At 38.8% G+C, this 20253-nt stretch overlaps 1 protein-coding gene across 3 annotated transcripts in view; it reads left to right on the top strand.

Moving 5' to 3' along the window:
• The window catches only part of LOC136858445 (titin homolog), a 415865-nt gene that overhangs the window by 99211 nt on the left and 296401 nt on the right, over positions 1-20253 (top strand). For all 3 annotated transcript variants that reach the window (XM_067137993.2, XM_067137992.2, XM_068225556.1), the window contains exon 4: positions 1236-1373. In XM_067137993.2, the coding sequence (XP_066994094.2) occupies positions 1236-1373 (138 nt within the window). The remainder of the gene's footprint in view (positions 1-1235; positions 1374-20253) is intronic.

Here is a 20253-nt window from a genome sequence, read left to right as displayed (position 1 = left end):
ATGGAATGACCGCGATTTGAACTATGGAACCCAGCGGTGAGAGGCCGGCGCACTGCCGCCAGTGCCATGGAGGCTACGGTAAAACTGTATTAAAATATGATCGGAAATTGTATTCTCTATAATTTCTGTTATGTAGTGGACACTTTTCGATAGAACCAATAACATAGGTATTTAAGAAGTAAATTTAGGTTCCTCCCCCTAAACTACCATTTCATCCAGGGTGAATGAAATTGTTTATAGCTGAAACTGTAGTTTCTTATTCTCCAACTCTATATACCGATTTTCATTAAATTCTGTTTTCCCATTTTCTTGTGGCTCGGCGTTAATATGGGCTTAGCAACAAAAATACAAATTCATGAATATCTCTGTTATCATAGCCATGAATATCTCTGTTATAGCCGATACAGCAAAAATGTGTAAGACATAAATGATTGGAAATTTAATTCTATATAACTTTAGTTATGCAGTATTTATCGATAGGACCAATAATAAGATAAATATTTGAGAATTATTTTTTAGGCCTTCCCCTAAACTGCTATTTCGCACAGTGTAAATAAAATGCTTTACAGCCTAGATGCTGGTGCTGGTGGCTCATTCCCCGACTTTACATACCGATTTTATTAAGTTATCTTCAGCCGTTTTCTCGTGATGTGTGTACATATATACATACAGACAGAATTTATGGAAAAGTAAAAAGGGCATTTCCTGTTTTCTGTGGTCACGACCGATACCAAAATACCATTCTTTTTTAATTCCGAGCAATGTACAGACAAAATTTTATATATATATATATATATATATGGATAGATGAAAATTACCCATCCAGTATGGTGGAAGAACTTCCATAGTCCATAACAGAATGACAGTGCTCCCTTCCTGGCTGGCGCCTTTAGTATGCTGGCTCTCCTTTGAAAGGTCATGAAAGTTTGCGAACATTTACAATCGGTTACAGAATCTATGGATGAAACATATTTGCTCCACATTGGAGACCGCTGACAATGCTTTCAGAGGCGGTGCAGTACTTTTAAAATGTCCTTTATGTAGATTAACAATTCGTGTCTTGTCTATAAATTAATATTTCACTTCTTTCATTATTCATGAAAATATATAATTTACTTCAAATGTTTACATGGGGGATGAATGAAACATAGAATTTCAGAACTCCGTTCTGAGAAGTTACGTTGTCATGACCATACAAGTTCTGCCAACTGAAATTTTCAATGTTTTCTTGACAGATATACCAGAAAATATTCTCTCCCAGTTTGCTAATGGAATACCGAAGAACTGGGGACATGTACTACAACAGTGGATAAGGGAAGGTGAAGTACCTGTACCTCGAAGGAAAAGCCAAGAAGCTGTGACAGATTGGTCACGTAAGTATCTCCTTACTTTATTGAACTGTGACAGTATTTAGATGAAAGGAAATTATTTCAAGATGCTCTTCTGCCCGTCTAATATTCAGCAATATTTCTTACTGTGCTTTCACATCTGTACCAGCAGTCATTCTCGCTACTTTCATGTCTGTTACTTCTAACTTATGAATAAGATATCCTGAATCCACCGAGCTTTCACTCCCGTAAAGCAAAGTTGGTCTGAAAACTGACCGATGTAAAGATAGTTTCATCTGGGAGCTGACTTCCTTCTTACAGAATACTGTTGATTGCAACTGCAAGCTCACGGCATTAGTTTTACTACACCTTGATTCAATCTCACTTACTATATTACCATCCTGGAAGAACACACAACCTAAATACTTGAAATTATTGACCTGTTCTAACTTTGTATCACCAGTCTGACATTCAATTCTGTTTAATTTCTTACCTACTGACATCAGTTTAGTCTTCGAGATGCTAATTTTCATACCATACTCATTGCACCTATTTTCAACTTCCAAGATACTAGACTGCAGGCTTTTGGCCACAGTCTGCCATTAAGATCAAGTCGTCAGCATAGGCCAGACTGCTTACTACATTTCCACCTAACTGAATCCCTCCCTGCCATTTTATGCCTTTCAGCAGATGATCCATGTAAACTATGAACAGCAAAGGTGAAAGATTACAGCCTTGTCTAACCCCTGTAAGTACCCTGAACCAAGAACTCATTCTACCATCAATTTTCACTGAAGCCTAATTGTCAACATAAATGGCTTTGATTTTAATAATCTACCTTTAATTCCTTATTCCCCCAGTATGGCGAACATCTTTTCCCTCGGTACCCTGTCATATGCTTTCTCTAGATCTACGAAACGTAAACACAACTGCCTATTACTCTCGTAGCATTTTTCAATTACCTGGCGCATACTGAAAATCTGATCCTGGCAGCTACTCTGTGGTCTGAAACCACACTGGTTTTCATCCAATTTCCTCTCAACGACTGATCGCACCCTCTCTTCCAAGATGCCAGTGAATTCTTTGCCTGGTATACTAATCAATGAGATACCTCGATAGTTGTTGCAATCCTTCCTGTTCCCTTGCTTATAGTTAGGTGCATTTTCTCCTTTTGTTCAGTCTGAAGGTACTTTACTAACACTCCATGTTAATCTTACTACTCTATGAAACCATTTCATCCCTGCCTTCCCACTATACTTCACCATTTCAGGTCTAATTTCATCTAATCCTGCTGTTTTATGATAATGGAGTTTATTTACCATCATTTCCACTTCCTCAAGCGTAATTTCACCAACATCGTTTTCCTCCTCCCCATGAGCTTGCCTGTTCACAACACCACCAGGAAGATTTCATTTTACATTGAGAAGATGTTCGAAGTAATACCATATTTCGAAAATTTGTCCTTAGAAGCATTTACCGAGTTTGAATTAAAGAATATATTCCAATTTGTGTTGCGAGTTTGGTATGCAATTCTGATATTATGCTTCTTTAACAGGTTAGTAATGCTGAATATAGCCGGTTTAGTGAAGGTGATGGTGGCAGTATTTATTCTTTTGGGCTTATCAGAACTTAAATTTGTGGCATTTTTTGTTTTTACTTTACCAATAATCTTATTGATCAGGTTAGGTTTAAAGCCTTTAAGTTTTGCAAGTTCTTGTGAAAATGAAAACCTACAACCTGTTTTCCAGTCTTTGACTGGGTCAGGGATGTAATGAATGAAACATATATAGGGTGTTATTACAATGGGGTCGCCACTCCGAATGGAGAGTGTTGCTGGAATGAAAGATGTCAGGGAAAACTGGAGTACCCGGAGAAAAACCTGTTCCGCCTCCGCTTTGTCCAGCACAAATCTCAAATGGAGTGACCGGGATTTGAACCACGGTATCCAGTGGTGAGAGGCCGATGCGCTGCCGTCTGAGCCACAGAGGCTCCCAAGTTCATGTATATAATCAAATTATTTTTTCCAGTTAGAAAGAGATAGTGGAACATTTAATGCTCGATAAACTAAACTGCTGCCTGTTGCCATTTCTTGATGGATGCAGTACTTCTGTATCTGCCTCTTGGCACAGGTCAGAGCAAAGTGTCGCTTCCACAGAAGTCCCAGTCTCATCCATGGCTGTGATAATATAGAAGTTGCTGGGTTATGGGTGGTGCTGAATGATATTCAGATCACAAATAGTGTCTGAGTGTTATGAAAAGTGTTACTCATAGGGTTGGTCGTGCTGCATTGGCACATTCTGGCACAGTGGGAAAGCAATGGCAAACTACCTCACTCCTCATCTTGCTTAGTACGTCTCATTTGGGCTCTGCCATTGGTTTTTGCTCTTTCCCTATAACTGCATAGCCTTTGATGGTGCTATTTGAGAATCTAAGCAGCCTCTGGGCTGATGACCTAACAAACAGACAAACTAAACTGTAGAATGTTGCATGTTTTTGAGATTGGGGATGTAAGGACTCGTTCTTTATTGTCAAAGGAGCAGCAGAGGGCTTGCTGTTAATTTGAAAAATAAAAATATAATTGGCTCTGGTCAAGTTTAGGCCCAGGAAGTTTAAAGACTTGTTGATTTCGTCCTCCTTAGTGATCCTAATGTTGCAGTAAAGGTCATTAAGGGTCATTAATATGTTATCACTATTATTATGGTGTGTGTCGATGATAGCAAATGTGTTATCGACGTATCTTAGCCAAAGCTGTAAACCATTGATTTTATTGATTATCTTATTAGTCTCCGGGTGATCCATAAAAATGTTCGCTAGAATTCCAGATAGGAAAAAATTCCAGATATCGGGTCGCCCATCGCCAGTCCCTTGTGTTGGTATATTTTGTTATTAAATATAAAGAAGTTGTTGTTTATGACAGATTTTAGCAATTTTATCAATTCAGCTATTTTACTTATAGTGTTCTGTTTCAACGTGACATTGGCTTACAGCCAGCTCTCGCTCCCGTAAAGCAAAGTTGGTCTGAAAACAGACTGATGTAAACATAGTTTCGCCTGGGAGCTGACTTCCTTCTTATAGAATACTGGTGATCGCAACTGCGAGCTCACTGCATTAGCTTTACTGTACCTTGATTGAACTCTTTACAGCTTACAGCAATGTAAACAGCAAATCACATGTGACAAGGACAAGGAACAGAATAGGAGCGGAAAAATCATGTGGTCTTTCCAGTGAGTTTCCTCTCTCGGGCATGTATTGCATTGCACGTCTCATATTACCGGACCTGTTTTGTAGGTCGGTGACTGCAGTTTGAGGTGTGTTGGAATGCAATTCGAGTACGGGATTCAGTCCAGGATGAATGTGGTGTATGTTGGAACGCTTTCTCTCAACTGCGCATACGATGGACGGTCACGGAATGAACCCATTACATTAGAGTACTAACTAATACTGATTAAGACTTAGTATAAAAAATATGGTTTACAACATTTAAACTATTTTCCTTTTTTTTAAATTTCTTCATAATCTGTTAAGTTATTCTCAGAAGTGCAGTTTTTCATGACAAAGTGAATGTAGCTTCGGTCATACTAAAAATACTAAAAATGTCAATGTATTGATGATTATTATTGTAGTCTCATTGCTCTGTTAATTGGGGAATTCTTATGAATTTCAGTCTTAGCCTTTGATAGAAAGAAGATATTTCTGGGACGAATTAGTTTCTGTGGTGCATAGAAAGTTGTTGACTGCAACATATTTGAGTCATCAACCTTGTAATTTTTAGAGGAAAGTCAAATGTTTTATTTCGTCTGTGGCGCAAGCTATTCACGCCATGTTTTTTTAGTATAGTGAATAATTTATGAAGGTTGGATCATATCTTGTTGTTTTATAAGTCATGAATTTTAAAAACTTTTTTGAGCACTGTGGGTAAGATTATTATGCCTTATGGTCATTGGGTTCTGATCTGGGGAGCAGTTTCCTATGACAGCAGGAGCACTCGTCGTTATCCCATGCACCCTGACTGCAGATGTGTATCTCCATCTGGTGATTCGACTTGCTGTGCTGCCATTCATGAACAGCATTCCCGGGGGTGTTTTCCAACGGGATAATGCACACCCCCAAGCCACTGTCGTAACCCAATGTTCTTGTGCTCTACATTGTGTAGACGTGTTGCATTGGCCTGCTCGATCCCCCAATTTGTCCCCAATCGAGCACGTATAGAACATCTCCATTGTCATCCACAACCAGCATTAACCATCTTGGAGCCGGGAGCCGATCTGGTTGGCCGCTCACCATCAGCTGGAAGAGCCCAGAGCACCGCCTCCACTCTACTGCTGTAAAGTGCCAGGCTGTTTTTAGTAGAAATATATGTATTTTAAAATTTGCTCATATCTACCGGTCTATGGCAAATACCGGGAAGAAATTTTCTACATGTTGACTTCATAAAATAAATAACTGATTCGGAGTGATATAAAGAATCAAAAACATTTTATTGTTGATATTATGGTTGTTGATTATGTTTATTTTTAGGAAGAGGAAAACATTTTCGCACCTTATCTCTCAATAACTACTTTGAAAAAAAAAAAAAAAAAACATTTACGATACAAAGCATGCGAACTAAATGGCATAAAAAATAATCCTCAGTTATTAAAAAATACAAAAATAATAGTTTATAGTTTTTATTTTCACAGAAAAACTTTTCTCGTTTTCGGTTCCAGTATCTATTTTTTTTAAACATTTTACAATGCATCAGTATATGAGTGATTAAAAAATCTATGATATAGATGTTTATTCCCATAGGAAACCTGAAATATTTGTCCCGAATGAGTAAATTCATAATAACCAATGTAATTGGTAGCCTACGCAGTGGCATCCACGGTATGCACTAGCCATGCGTCTTGGTAGGTATGCTATTTACCAACCGATGAGACCAGTTAACACGCTTGAGGTGAAATGCTGGCAACCATGAATGAGTTTGCTGGAAAATTTATAATGTCCAATAACGGACCAATTATATTGGTATTATGAATTTACTCATTGTGGACAAATATTTCACGTTCCCTATGGTAATCCACATCTATACAATCTGATGGCAGGCAGGCATCAATTTTTGAAAATGAGGCAAAGTCTCTTATAGTGCATTGGCACTGCCGGTGGCTCCAAGTAGCCTACGCAGTGGCGTCCACGGTATGCTTTAGCCATGCAACTTGGTAGGTGTGCTATTTACCAACTGATGAGCCCAATTTAGCACACTGGGGTGAAACGCTGGCAACCATGAATGAGTTAACTGGAAAATTTATAATGTCCACTAACGGACCAATTATATTGGTATTATTTAAAAATCTGTGGTGCTAAAGCCCTGATGGGCCTTGGTCTACCAAGTGACCGCTGCTCAGTCCGAAGACCTGCAGTTTACGAGGTGATGCATGGTCAGTGAGACATATTCTCTCGGTCATTATTCTTGATTTTGTAGACTGAGGTCGCCCTCTCACCCTCAGATATCTCCTCATTTGTAATCACTTAGGGTCACTTATTTGTAGTGGACCTAGAACCAACCATCAGGTCCAGGTAAAATCTTTGACCTGGCCAGGAATCGAACCCATGACCTGCGGGTGAGAGGCAGGCATGCTACACTTGGCCCACTGGGACCGGTATTTACGTAATGATAGAGAATTTCTTTCTGAACAGAATTCTATACAATAATTATTCTGAACAAGAAAAAGAAAAATATTAAAAATTCAAATTCAAATATAGTATGTAACTAATAAAAGAATGAAAATGACAAAATAAATTTACTCACTGAAAATTGTTGACATGAAGACTTGTCACCAGATATATAATGTTGTTCAAAGTTTGAGACCACTGTTGAAGCACTTAGGGGTATAGTTGTATTTTTACACTAACACTTAATCACTTGTTGCTAACACTAATAGGAACAGTAAAGACAATTAAAATATTTAAGCCTAATGCAAGTTTATAAAAAAAATCTGTGTTTTTTGTTGAAATAGAACTTTAAATATATTTTGTTTATTTAGGGCACTTATGAAGAGCTGTGCATTTAGTGTGCTGGCCGTTATCACACTTGACGCACACAGTTCGGGACCTCTTCCTCTGGTTGCGGAAGAGCTACATACAACGCACCACCTTTAAACAACAAGCATCATCATCACAATCAATCAGTCAATCAATCAATCAGTCACTACTGATCTGCATTTAGGGCAGTCGCCCAGGTGGCAGATTCCCTATCTGTTGTTTTCCTAACCTTTTCTTAAATGATCGCAAAGAAATTGGAAAATTATAACATTTCCCTTGGTAAGTTATTCCAATCCCTAACTCCCCTTCCTATAAACGAATATTTGCCCCAATTTGTCCTCTTGAATTCCAACTTTATCTTCATATTGTGATCTTTCCTACTTTTAAAGACACCACTCAAACTTATTCGTCTACTGATGTCCTCCCACGCCATCTCTCCTCTGATAGTTCGGAACATACCCTTTAATCGAGCAGCTCGTCTCCTTTCTCCCAAATCTGCCCAGCCCAAACTTTGCAACATTTTTGTAACGCTACTGTTTTGTCAGAAATCACCCAGAACAAATCGAGGTGGTTTTTTTTGTTTTTTTTGTTTAGGGTTCTTGAATCAAGTAATCCTGGTGAGGGTCCCATACACTGGAACCATACTCTAGTTGGGGTCTTACCGGAGACCTATATGCCACCTCCTTTACATCCTTACTACTACTCCTAAATACCCTCATAACCATGTGCAGAGATCTGTACCCTTTATTAACAATCATATTTATGTGATTACCCCAATGAAGGTCTTTTCCTATATTAACACCTAGGTACTTACAATGATCCCCAAAAGGAACTTTCACCCCATCAATGCAGTAATTAAAAGTGAGAGGACTTTTCCTATTTGTGAAACTCACAACCTGACTTTTAACCCCGTTTATCATCATACGATTGTCCACCGTCCATCTCACAACACTATCAAGGTCACCCTGCAGCCGCTCACAAACTTATTTATTACTCTGTACAGAATAACATCATCTGCAAACAGCCTTATCTCTGATTCCACTTCTTTACACATATCATTGATATATATAAGAAAACATACAGGTCCAATAATACTGCATTGAGGAATTCCCCTCATAATTATTACAGGGTCAGATAAAGCTTCGCCTACTCTAATTCTCTGAGTTCTGTTATCTAGAAATATAGCCACCCATTCAGTCACTCTTTTTACTAGTCCAGTTGCACTCATTTTTGCCAGTAGTCTTCCATGATCTACCCTATCAAATGCCTTAGATAGGTCAATCGCAATACAGTCCATTTTGCCTCCTGAATCCAGGATATCTGCTATATATTGCTGAAATCCTACAAGCTGAGCTTCAGTCGAATAACCTTTCCTAAACCCAAACTGCCTTCTGTCACCATCATCATAATCATCATATGTCTCAGTAGGCATAATTCCATTGTGCGTGAAAATAATTTCCTGATTAATGTTGGAAGCTACATATGTGGGCCTCTGCCTTTACATCCATTCTGTGAAGCAGCACGCAATGTCAAATCTAGTTTAGGAAGTATTTCTGATTTCAGGTGATTCACAGACTATATAAATTAACTAACTTTTGGTCAGGGCATTAGCACACATTGATGCTATATTATTTAGATCTTTCTTGAAACAGCTTGAATGATCCTCAACTAAATTTTTTTTTCTGGTTGAAAAAAATGTCAGAGAGTATTTAATGAATTATCTTTGTGTAATACTTTTTGACACACTATTATTGTATGCAACATTGAAAGATATGAATAAAGTAATGGAGTATAATAGAAGCTACTTCAGTTTCTTTGGAATGAATACATGATCATGGAGATGCTGAATTAGTTGTTGTAAGATTGTAAACAATTCTGATAATATTCTCTTTCAGCCTTTCCATTCAAAAATTACCAGCATTTCGCCCCAGTGTGGCAATGAGCATGTCAGTTAGATTCCCATAGTAGTGGTGTTGAAATAGCACTCCAAGCCTCCTTTGCTGGATAAACCACTGATGATTGGAAAGGCCTTAAGAATGTTAAATAGTTCATGCATTTGCGCTCATAATGCTCTTGAGCACTCAAGTTTTATGTCTCGCCTGCCGTGCTGAACATTCCTAAGCAGTTGTTCAAAGCAAGTGTAATGACAGAAATATTGAAGGGTCTTGTGAAACAACACTGCATTCCCATAACTCCGCAAGCTCTCAGCACCTTGGTGTTAGTCTATCTTTTGTGTATTTCACAAGCACATCTACTGTAGTTTATAAAAATTATCTCCCAGTTAGAGATTATTTGTGTTCGTGTTCACATCATGTCGTCTGTTATTGTGGGGTAGTGTTAGAAAGGTTTGAAAGAATGCAACATTGGAGATACGTTAGAAGTTTCTAGTAGTGGTTCAGAATAGTATTCTGATGAACGTAATAGTGAAAATGATTCCAAGAATCATGAAAATCATGAACAAATACTATGTGAAGATCAAAGGATAGGGCTATGGAGAAATGTTCAATCAATCACTACTGATCCGCATTTAGGGCAGTTGCCCAGGTGGCATATTCCTTATCTGTAGTTTTTCTAGCCTTTTATTAAGTGATTGGAAAGATATTGGAAGTTTATTGAACATCTCCCTTGGTAAGTTATGCCAATCCCTAACTCCCCTTCCTAAAACCGAATATTCGCCCCGATTTGTCCTCTTGAATTCCAGCTTTATCTTCATATTGTGATCTTTCCTACTTTTAAAGACAACACTCAAATGTATTCATTTACTGATGTCATTCCACGCCATCTCTCCACTGACACCTTGGAACATACCACTTAATACCAATAAAATGGTCCGTTATTGGACATTATAAATTTTCCAGGTAACTCATTCCTGGTTGCCAGCGTTTCGCCTCAGTGTGCCAAGTTGAGCTCATCAGTTGGTAAATAGCACACCCACCAAGATGCATGGCTGGTACATACAGTGGAGGCTCTGTGTAGGCTACTTGGAGCCACCGGCGGTGCCAATGCACTCTTAATTATTACAGAGTCAGATAAAGATTTGCCTACTTTAAGTCTCTGAGATCTATTTTCTAGAAATATAGCCACCCATTCAGTCACTCTTCTGTCTAGTCCAGTTGCACTCATTTTTGCCAGTAGTCTCCTATGATCTACCCTATCAATTGCCTCCAACATGTCCATTTGACCTCCTCAATCCAGGATATCTGCTGTATCTTGTTGGAATCCTGCAAGTTGAGCTTCAACTGAATAACCTTTCCTAAACCCAAACTGCCTTCTATCGAACCAGTTATTCATTTTGCAAACATGCCTAATATAATCAGAAAGAATGCTTTCCCCAAAGCTTACATGCAATGCATGTCAAACTAATTGTCCTGTAATCTTCAGCTTTCTGTCTATCACCCTTTCCTTTATACGGGGGGCTACTATAGCAACTCTCCATTCATTTGGTATACCTCCTTCATGGAAACAATAATCAAATAAGTACTTCAGATATGGTACTATACCCCATCCCATTGTCTTTAGTATATTCCCCGAAACCTTATCAATTCCAGCTGCTTTTCTAGTTTTTAACTTACGTATCTTACTGTGTCATTGTTATCACAGGTAAATTTGAATACTTCTTTAGCATTAGTCAGATCCTCTATCTGGACATTATCCTTGTAACCAAGAATCTTTACATATTGCTGACTGAATACTTCTACCTTTTGAAGATCCTCGCATACACACTCCCCTTGTTCATTAAGGATACCTGGAATGTTCTCCTTTGAACCTGTTCCGGCCTTAAAGTACCTATACATACCCTTCCCTTCTTCGCTAAAATTTTTATGACTGCCAATTACGCTTGTCATCATGTTATGCTTAGCTGACTTCTTTGATAGATTCAATTTCCTAGTAAGTTCCTTCAATTTCTCCTTACTTCCACAGCCATTTTTAACTCTTATTTCTTTCCAACTTGCACCTCCTTCTCAGTCTCTTTACTTCTTTGTTGTAATATAGTGGGTGTTTACCATTCCTTACCACCTTTAAAGGCACAAACATTTTTTCACATTCCTCAACAATTGCTTTAAACCCATCCCAAAGTGTGTTTAAATTTTTTTACCATTTTCCACCGATCATAGTTGCTTTTCAAAAACTTCCTCATGCCTTTTTCTTCAGCCATATGGTGCTGCCTAATACTCTTAATTTCAATACCTTCCTTTCTATCACATTCATTTTTAACTACCACAAAAACAGCTTTGTGATCACTAATACCATCTATTACTTCGGTTTCTCTATAGAGCTCATCTGGTTTTAAATAATAATAATAATGTTATTTGTTTTACGTCCCACTAACTACTCTTTTACGGTTTTCGGAGATGCCAAGTGCCGGAATTTAGTCCCGCAGGAGTTCTTTTACGTGCGAGTAAATCTACCGACACGAGGCTGACATATTTGAGTACCTTCAAATACCACCGGAGTGAACCAGGATCGAACCTGCCAAGTTGGAGTCAGAAGGCCAGGCCTTAACCGTCTGAGCCACCCAGCCCGGCCTGTCTGGTTTTACCAGCACCCCATCCAGAATATTCTTCCCTATAGTTTGTTCCATCACTTTCTGACTCAGCTGCCCTTCCCATTTTAACTCATTTGCCATTTGTTCGTCATGCGTCCTGTTGTTCACATTACGTTCCCAATTGACATTTGGTAAATTGAGATAACTTCTAATATCACATTCCTTTCCATATCGTTTCCAACATAGCTGATTATCTTATCAAATAATTCTGAATTAGCGTCAGCGTTACCCTTTCCCGGTCTGTACACTCCAAAGACGTCACGTTGCTTATTATCTTTAGAGATGATCCTTACACCTAGAATTTAATGTTTGTTATCTTTAACTTTTTCGTAGCTTACAATTTCTTTTTTCACCAGAATGAATACTCCCCCTCCTACCATTCCTATCCTATCTCTACGTTACACACTCCAGTTCCGTAAGAATATTTCTGCATCTATTGTATCATTTCTCAGCCATGATTAAACTCCTATTACAATATCTGGTATGTATATATCTATTAAAATTACTTAATTCGATTCCTTTCTTTACAATACTTCTACAGTTGAGCACTAACATTTTTATGTCATCCCTACTTGACTTCCATTTCCCTGTACCATTATCACGGCTACCTAGGTCACCCCGTTTCCCTGAATGTACCTCGCTATAACCCTTCTAAACAAATTTCCTAACTTATATGTACCACTGCAGTTTAAAGTGAAGGCCATTTGAGCGCAGATCCCTGTCTCCTACCCACCCATTAGAATCTAGAAACCGGGCAAGTTGGCCGTGCAGCTAGAGGCGTGTGGCTGTGAGCTTACATCCAGGAGATAGTGGGTTTGAATCCCGCTGTCAGCAGCCCTGAAGGTGTTTTTCCGTGGTCTCCCATTTTCACACCAGGCAAATGCTAGGGCTGTACCTTAATTTAAGGCCACGGCTGCTTCCTTCCAACTCCTAGGCCTTTCCTATCCCATCGTCGCCATAAGACCTATCTGTGTCAGTGCGACGTAAAACCACTAGCAAAAAAATCTAGAAATCTCACTCCCAGTTTCCTACATATCCACTCCATAGTCTCATTTAAATCCCCAATCACCTTCCAGTCAGTATCGCTCCTACACAGCATTCCACTGATAATCTTCCGCTTCCTTAAATCTGCCCGTGCTGCATTTATCAGATCCTGCACATCTCCAGCTTTGTCGCTACTTATACCTGCTTGCCTTACATTGTTGGTACCAACGTGAAACACTACCTCCTTCTCCTTTTCCTCGTCCTTCTCTTCTACTTTCCTCAACATCTACCTTAACCTAATTCCTGGATAACACTCTACCCTGCTTCCCTTTCCTCCACACACTTTCCTCACAGTCTGACAATGGAATCTCTCATGACCAGAGCCTCAACAATACCAACCTCGTTTGTTCCCCACCCCTTATATTCAGCCCTATCTTCCCTCACTGTTACAGAAGCTATTTCCTCCTCTCTTTTCTCCCACCCATGACTCTGTTCCACCTAATTGTTCCTATCCTGTGTTCTACATTTCCTTTTCCTATCTTTTCGTTTCCTCCTACTTCCACACTTCTCAGCAACTGTTCCCTGTTTATCTTCCCTCTGTTGTTCTACCTGCAGTGACTTGTACAGATTTCTCACAGACACCTGCCTTGAATTGTGATCCTGAATAGAGCCCTTAGCCTGCAATCTTCTTCCCCTTAAAACATTAGACCATCTATCTTCTACAATTCCTCCCTTTCCTTCCAATCCCTCTTTTACACCTACTGTATCCTGTACAATGTTTCTTGAAGACTACTTTCCTTCCTGTCGTCTAAGAGAATCCTAATTATCTCCCTCAAACTCTCCAACTCCCGTTCATACTCTTTAACGTCTGGCCACACCCACAGTTCCTACACTTGCACTCCTTAGCCATTCTTTACGGGATAATGAAAAGGAAAGGAAAAATAAAATAATTTATTCCCTGCAAAATAAAAATGAAAGGGAAGAAATATTGTGTAGGGTAGTACACAAAGATCACACGACAATAAGGTAATTAATATAGGCTACTATTGCACCACAATGCTACTTAGTTGTACTAAATTCTTTCCTACAACACCCTAACAGGATGAAAACTGCTATTAATTACTGAGAACTGAAAGGAATATAAAAGAATTACACAATTCTGAACTGCAGTTAAGTCTGCCCTAATTACTACAACAGTATTCTAGTAAGAGAGCTACTACAGATTCTTCTGCTATAGTACACAAATATTTCACAGTAATAGAATAAGCACACTGATTCTAATGAGGTACTACAATACACTACAATAATTTTAAACTACGTTCAGACGTATCCTAATTACAATAGGTTATTACTAAGCACAAACAGAAATGGAAATTACAATTAAAGTTTGAAATTCTCAAAGATTACCAACAACACTAAATGCGTAGACTAGTACTATTTTATCCTTAGACCCTATAGTATATCCTACTAGTTTGTCGTATCGCTGATCAGTCACTCCCACATGTCATAATTCGTGAGTGAGCGGTTCGAAAATAAATTCGAACCGCGACCTCACAATGCAGAAATAAAAGTAGATATAAGAAATTTCGAGTCAGAAAATGAAATAGAACTTAAGGCATCAAGATGAAATAATTATATGTGTAAGAAAATGAGATTGAAATATACATTGGGAATTATTAAGGAGATGCAGTTCTGAGCAGTAGAAGCTTTCAGGCAGTAGTGAAATGTTTGAACAAACACAGGATATTGGTCATTCCTTATCACAGTATGTACACGGTCAAAGGATGACAGAGTGCGGCTTAAAGCGCACGTAGCCAAGGAAATTTCCGATGTTCGTCCTTCTAGAAAATTGGAGAAGCTTTAAAAATTCCTCAGGGAAGGGGATGCTGCTAACCAATGAGAATAAGACAAATCAGAAGTATTCAGGGTTCAAAGTTCGACAGGGCATAGCAACAGCGAATATACGAAATTAACTTACGGGAGAGCATGGAGAGGTGATCAGTCACTTCATAGCTCACAGTCAGAAGAGGTAGTTGGAAAGTTAGGCTGGAAGTCTGGTGGGGACAATAAGCCGGTTAGGTCGCGAACAGAACTTAAGTGAAGTTCAAAGTCAGAATTTACCAGCATTGGTAATAAATACTCTCAGGCATAGTGCCAGGAAGTCTATACACTCAATTAATAGAGTGTTAGGGTAAAAGAGCACGCATCAGCGGACTTGTGACTCAACTAGAATAAACGGGAAGTCATTAAAGACAGCACGCGACCAGGGAAACGTACAGGCATCCAGATCAGCAGTAGGAACACATAATTGTTACTGCTAGCAAGTACTTAAATTGCAGGGAGAACGGTAAAAGACTTTGACTGTTCATTATTGCGAGTGAAGGTCTCTGGAGGAGCCCACTTAATAATCGCTAAACTACACGGAAGAACTCAAGGGAAGTCATAATTTTAAAGGCTCAGAGTATCCTACCACAGAGTTGATCAGGAAAACGAACTGTACGAGATTTGGACCGGATAGTTGGGAAGAGGTAACCACAGAGCGGCAGGTTCCAGTATACACCGTGTGGTCAACACTTAGGGAGTCACAAGGATAGCAACATAAAGAAATATCAGAACTGTATCTCTTGGGAACTAGTGAATCAGCATGTGTTAACCTGTGAAAGTGAAAGTAGGCTTCAAGAAAGAAGACGTCGTGGAAGACTTCATCCGCTCGGAAGATAAGTATAATGTAGTAATAACTGGACTAGTTAGGGAACCAAGGACTTATTAGCTAGACAGAATATTGTGTAGACTAGGACGTTCCCTAAACTCAAGAATCAAGTAACATCCAAGAGTTGTATATAATTGTATATAATTGTATAGTGAAATAATCTGGGCAATTCAATATAGTAATTCTTGGCATTAAGCCACCTAACTTGGTGTTATTATTGTAGAATTGGAGTGCAATTTAGAACCCTTTCCAGTCCCCAGCTTGCCATATCCTTAGTATATGACAAGTTACTAGTGATATCTGGAATCGTGATACAGTAAAACCTCCCTATAACGGACACCTTCGGGACCGAAAAAAATGTCCGTTATGAAGAGGTGTCCGCCCGCGAGAGGTTATGAAACCGGTACCATTAAACATAAGTTGGAACACAATAACCCATGTATTGTATGTGTTAACAATTCTCTCAAATGTATACTGTATACAGTATTGTACAATATACTGCACTGTACTCACATGAGAAAGTTGTAGATGGGCTGCTGCAGCTGCGATGCACTGTATTAAAGAGACAAAAACACTTCTATGGAAACCTCTATTGAGCACACTGTACACTATTACCATTCACCATGTTAAAATTAAAAAGAATGTATGAGTTTTTGAAACTTCAAATCAGTATGTAGATGTAGCAATATCTAGGACAGTACAGTAAAATATTAGCACTTGAAAAAATACTTAATGTTCGTTTGTTTTGTCCATTTCGGTGTAGTAATGATGTTTTCACTATGTGCAATAAAATCCTGGGTCAAATTTGCACCTTTTTCATCATTTTGTTTATAATAAAATTCTTTCAGTCGCTTAACAATGCCGAGAGCCTCACTGTACGAGGTTATTGGCAGCACATTAATTTCCGTATTTTCTTCAAAGTCGTCATTAGCATCACCTGCACTCCCGCTTTCGTCAGAATCTTCATTTTTGTCCTTCTTCCCTTGGATTGACTGAAGAATCGTTTTCGTGTCTCCACTCTCACACTGTTGGAATATCTGAATCAATTTCGATATAGGTGTTCACTTGTACACTGTAACCTGCTGCATTAATCAACTGTTGTGTTGTTTCCATGCTGTCAGGAAGGGTATCCGATTCTATTTCGGGATGTCCACCACTAGCGGGAAACCCAGCTTTCAGAAAGCAGTTACGAATTGTTGAGGCCGTGACGTTTTTCCATGCATTGGTTATCCATGAAATTGCTTGGAGAACATTCAGCCCCTTTGTCAGTGTTTGAAGGGTTACTTCATTCCCGTTAAGTTCTGATACTGTGTGCTTCATCACTAACTGACTGTACATAACCTTGAAGTTCTGGATCACTCCTTGGTCAAGCGGCTGAGAAACTGATGTTATATTTGATGGGAGAGAGACGATCTTCACATTTTGCAACTTAATTGTATCCTGATGCGATGCTGCATTATCGAGGAATAATAACACTTTTCGCTCCTGGCGTATCATTTTTCTGTCCAATTGTCCTAGCCACTCTGTCATTATTTCTCTGGTCATCCATGCTTTCCTATTTGCTTTCCATTCAATGCCAAACTTCGTAACGTCCATATTTTTAAAACACCTTGGTTTTGCAGCTTTTCCTATCACAAGGGGCTCCTCCCGTTCTCCACTCATACTTGCACATAACAAGACCGTAAGACCTTCTTTCGCAACTTTTCTACCAGTACAACGACTTCCTTTGAAACACAAAGTTTTGTCAGGTAAAGCACGGAAAAATAATCCAGTTTCATCGACATTCAAAATATTTTCCGGAGCATACCCGTCTATGATTGAAGGTATTTTTTCTTGCCAGTGGTCAACAATCTCTGGATGATTCTCCGCAAATCACTCTGAAGTTGATACCATGTCGCTTTCTGAATCTTTCTAGCCAGCCATTCGAGGCTTTGAAATCTCCAATACCTAATTCTGTCGCGAATTCTAATGCTTTTGCTTGTATCATTGGTCCTGAGACAGGGACATTCTGACTTTTAGCGAACCGTTCTAGCGTTGCCTTGTCAATGAGAGCTCCACTACCACTTTGAAACAGTTTAATGCGCTGTTCGTTGCCATTTAAATGCCATTCGTTCACTAGTGCCTCTTGCTTTTTCACAATTTCAGCTGCCTGTGTTCTCCCAATCTTAAACACTTTGGACAGTTTACGCACACCACACTTCTCACGTTTATGATAGTCTATTATGCCTACCTTTTCTTTTAAAGTTAAAAACTTCCTCGGAGCCATGTTTACACACACTTACTAACGTAAAATTGAACACATCAAAAGCCCACGAGTAATCTGACAGTGAAGGTACGAATTCCGGGCTGTCGAGCATGTCAGATCACACAACTTCCGGAAGTGATAGCGTAGCTTAGTGTTGCCTTCCAAGAATGTGTACAGCCAGGATCAAAAGTTACGGTGTCTGTGATTCTTGGAAGTACTGGCTGTGCAAAAAGTAAGCGAATACATACTGTACAGGACACAAATACAGAATTTTTTGAAAAAGAAAGTGTCCGTTAGGAGAGGTTTAATTGGAGTTTCTCGTGGCTGTGGTGTGTCCGTGTCCGTAATAAAGGGTGTCCGTATAAGAGGGGTAAATTACTCATACACAACATGGCATTTAATTATGGACCTAGAAAATCGTCCGCCAATGAGGGGTGTCCGCCGGTGAGAGGTGTCCGTTAAGACAGGTTTTACTGTATTTGTTTTGATGAACTGGAAATGTGAGAAAACAATGTTTATCAAAATCATAATTTGCCTTCTGTGAGTTCAGAAAAAGATCTTTAAAAGAAAAGTTATTTGTGGGATGGGGATTTTATGAGCTAGTAACAAAGCGGATGAATATTTGTGCCAAATATTTACAAAGAAAACCTGGCACTGTTGATACTACCTGACAAGACACTAACACTGAGGAAATAAGTGCATATATAGGTTTTCTAATTTATATGGGTTTGGTTGTTTTACCTGAAAATGACTATTACTTCATAGGAAACTTGCATGTGCCCGTATGTAAGCACAATCTACCACCATGCAGCATCAGTTCACAAACCATGAATGACCACAAGGATCCTGAAATATTGACTTCTGTGTTACTTTCCTTAAAGGATGGCATTAATACTGCTGTTTCTATTTACTGTTAGAAAACACTACAATTCTACACGCAGCTGCCTTTATAAATAAAGAAGGGCAATTAGTAAAAATATAAATATCCATCAGAGATGTATGTAATGAATTTGGAAATGTATACATCAAATAATAGAAGGCAATGACTATTAAGTTCACTGGAAGATCAGCTCTGAATTTTTATGTGGTGTATATTTGTGTCTTTACTTGTTTGCTACTTCTTTTTCTGGTTCTTCTGATCATTGTGCGCACCATTCTTATAACAAATTACCTTCAGTTTTAGTATTTTTTTCATAGTGTTGTGACATTTAGTATTTCTCCTACACAAAGACTAATTTGTTTACATCATTGCTGAAGGATCTTGCCTATCAGATAATTTTTATCTTTTGAATTTATAGTTGTTCTGTTCTTTATTTTGGACATCTTCTGCTAATTTCTACATGTTTTTCATTTTTATACAGGGATATATGCAGTTTTAATCTCAGAAAACCCTGTATTGAAATACGCTCATCTTAGAGATTATGTGTGAAACTTTGGCTTTACTTCCATCATCTTTGTGTAATAAGTGAATGGATATACAGCAAGAGAGATGTTATAACTAAAGCCCTGCACAGATGCAGATCATTTTGCTAATAATTTCTGAATAATGTGGTTTATTGATTTTCACTGAGGTATACTCTGATTTTTGCTTGTGGTTAGGCGACCCTTAACCCGTGGTTACTCGCATGGTGAGCGCGGCGCTCACCTTCGTACTATATTGCTTCTTGTTGGAATGTTACAAGACATCCGCCTTTGAAAGTCCCTGTACCTTTGTACCAGATTATTATGAAGGGAATGTGTCAGTCATTTTCATTATCTTTGAAAACAAACGCCCACAATTCATTATTAGGCACGGCAGTGTATGTTTGGTGAGCAGTGCGCTCAGTAGCGAGGAACTGTGCTACTTATATTTCGCTCACTGTAATAAGTCAGGGTTTGTTTTATGCTTGTGTTTAATGCGAAATATTTATACTGTGGCTGTTGTTAGACAATATTTACAAGTTATTGTCGCATTCAGTGATCAGATACTTTCGTGGTTGTGTGAAATGAAGGAAGAAAGGTCTTGAACATCGAGACTGATGGTAATGAAACATTTGAGGTTTACGAAAGTAATCATAACTCTGTTTCAGAGTGTCTGCACGTTCTGGGGAAGGAGAGGAACTTTCGTTTATAGCAAACTGTGATATCAATGTACATAGCTTTTTTCACGGCGGGATGCCCTTCCTGACGCCAACCTCAATTGAAGAGCTAATAAAGATGAAATAAATGATGGTGAACAAAGTTGGCTAAATAGGTGGAAGGAATCGGCTGTAGTCTATGAACAGAAACTGCCCCACCATTTGCCTGGAAGCGTAAACAGAAAACCACTCTCAGGACAGCTAACGGTGGGGATCGAACTCGCGTGTCTCCCGAATGTACAGCTCTTCTCCATAGCCACTCCAGTCGGCGGTGTTCCTAAATAAATAACTATCTCAAATTA

Source organism: Anabrus simplex, chromosome 1, assembly GCF_040414725.1.
Source record: "Anabrus simplex isolate iqAnaSimp1 chromosome 1, ASM4041472v1, whole genome shotgun sequence".
Lineage (NCBI taxonomy): Eukaryota > Metazoa > Arthropoda > Insecta > Orthoptera > Tettigoniidae > Anabrus > Anabrus simplex.
The sequence above is the reverse complement of the archived record's forward strand: the minus strand, read 5'-3'. Positions and strand labels throughout refer to the sequence as shown.